Source organism: Aplysia californica, unplaced genomic scaffold, assembly GCF_000002075.1.
Source record: "Aplysia californica isolate F4 #8 unplaced genomic scaffold, AplCal3.0 scaffold00025, whole genome shotgun sequence".
Lineage (NCBI taxonomy): Eukaryota > Metazoa > Mollusca > Gastropoda > Aplysiida > Aplysiidae > Aplysia > Aplysia californica.
This window is the reverse complement of record NW_004797295.1, coordinates 1,270,408-1,272,487: the sequence shown is the minus strand read 5'-3', so window position 1 is coordinate 1,272,487 and position 2,080 is coordinate 1,270,408. Positions and strand designations below refer to the sequence as shown.

Here is a 2,080-nt window from a genome sequence, read left to right as displayed (position 1 = left end):
TCACTCTCTCTTTCGCTCGCTCTCCTTCTTTCTTTCTTTGTCTCGCTCTCTTTCTTTTTTTTCTCTCTTCTCGCTCTCTTTCTTTCTTTCTCTCTTTCTCTTTTCCTCCAAAGACGTCTCCAAACACACAGCTTGATGCCTTGGCTAACTGTGTATGTGCCTATTTCAATAGACACGGTAGCCCCACACAACGACCTCTGCGTCATACAGAACCTTGGGTGGCGCCTAACAACAGAAGTCACAGAGCAAACATCCTTTAACTGTAGCATGGTCAATACAAGTGAGGCTCTAAAGGTAATTCAGTTGTGAGATTTAATCTTTTAAAAAAATGAAAATGCTATGGACTTGAAATGTTCTCAGTTTCTCAAGATACTCTCCTAAACGTTGACTGTTGGATTCCAGCCTCCGCAACCATTTCTAGAAGGCACAGCGATAGTTAGCTCCCGATATGCTTTGCAGTCCTCAAATTGACAGCTGTTGTAGCCCTGAATGCGCATTTCAAGCTTTCGTTCAGCAAGCTTATCTTTCAGAATAGGAAATAACCAGAAGTCACAGGGAGCTACGTCAGGATGATGCAAAACTCGGATCCCTTGTTCTTGTATACACAAAGTTTGGGCCCTTGTTTCAGAGCCGCATTGTTGTGGAGCAGCGCGAGATGTTTCAATCTTTGACCTCTACTCACCAACGGCATCTTTAAACGCGAACAGTACTTTTGCACAATGTAGTAAGAAGAGGTCATAGTAGTACTATGTGGCATGATATCAGCCTCAAAGGGGCTACTGTGATTGAGAAAGACAGTGAAAAAAGCATCTTTCTGCTTTGAAATCCAGGACGTAAAACGACAGACACTTCGCCTTTCTCGTCCATCCACTACGATTCAGCCGTTTTGATGGAATCCCCCTCCACAAAAAGAGGGGGGGGGGTAATCATAATGTTTCATCTTCGTCGATGATGTCCGTAAGTCACTTGGGCACATGGGACTCAAGCATGTTGAGCAATGTTGTTGTTTCTCTGTTAGTAAATAACGGGGACACTTTTTTTTTCATAAAGACTAACAACAAAAGAACGCGACAGGCACAACAGTTTTAATGTTTTGGTTCTAACAATATGATGTTCTACTGGGAACAAATAGGCCATTTCAATGGCAAAGTTCTTGGTCCTGTTGTGAGAGCGAGGAAGAATGGAAAAAGAAAGAAATTAAAATGCATAGAGACGATACAACGACAAACAAAAGAAAAACTCCTACAACTCCTACAAGTACATCTGCACACCCTGCCTAAGAAGGCTCAGACCTCTTGAACGGGTACAGCGAATCTGCTATCACTGAGACACAACAGATAAAAGAGGGAGGGAGGCAGCTACTTAGAAAATAAATTTGAAAAGCCTACTTACATAGACTGGAGACTGAGTAGGGCTGAACGCCATGCTGAGATATCCTGAGGAAGAAAAGGGGAGAAAAAACATTACACGGGTGGTTTTGGAATCGGTGAGGAACAGCAAAAAACACGCAAGGGGCTTGTAAGGCCCAAAAAGACCCATAACACATAAACGCACTTTGGTGGGAGCTACCTAATGGAAAAGGCAAAGTAAAAACATGCCCTTATTTTAAACCCATCAAACAGAGATGGTCAAGACTCAAGTCTAGGGGACGCAACTGTGAAATAAACTTCTTGTTCCATTCGAATGCTCTCCCTTCATTCTCCCATTCGCTCAAACGAGTGTTGTTATCACAGCGCAGCTTCTCTCTACCCTTGCTTTGGTTTTTTTGTTTTTTTTATTAAAATAAAAATACCAGAAACCGTTTCCTACTTCTTCACAGATCACATTCACGGGTGCGAGACATAAAGCTCTTCAAGGCGATAGCAATAGGAACATCATACACGAAGTCATTGTGCGTATCGTTAATAGGGGCAGTAAATACAATGCTATTGATCTCGGCCTGACCTGCAAGCGAGGCATTAACTCCATTGGTCCGGAACCCCCATTTTTCCTCCCTTTCCTCATAACACTAAAACAAACGCGAGAGGGTGCGCGTGCGCGCGCACACAAACTCTCACTCACACACACACACACACACACA

The 2,080-nt window shown here is 43.2% G+C and overlaps 1 protein-coding gene across 1 annotated transcript in view; it reads right to left on the bottom strand.

The window, feature by feature from the left end:
- Nucleotides 1–2,080, bottom strand: part of LOC101864118 (A-kinase anchor protein 13) — a gene marked incomplete at its 3' end in the record, with an annotated part of 47,285 nt that overhangs the window by 21,898 nt on the left and 23,307 nt on the right. Inside the window, 1 exon segment of the mRNA XM_035972906.1 lies at nucleotides 1,393–1,436. Within this exon segment, the coding sequence (XP_035828799.1) occupies nucleotides 1,393–1,436 (44 nt within the window).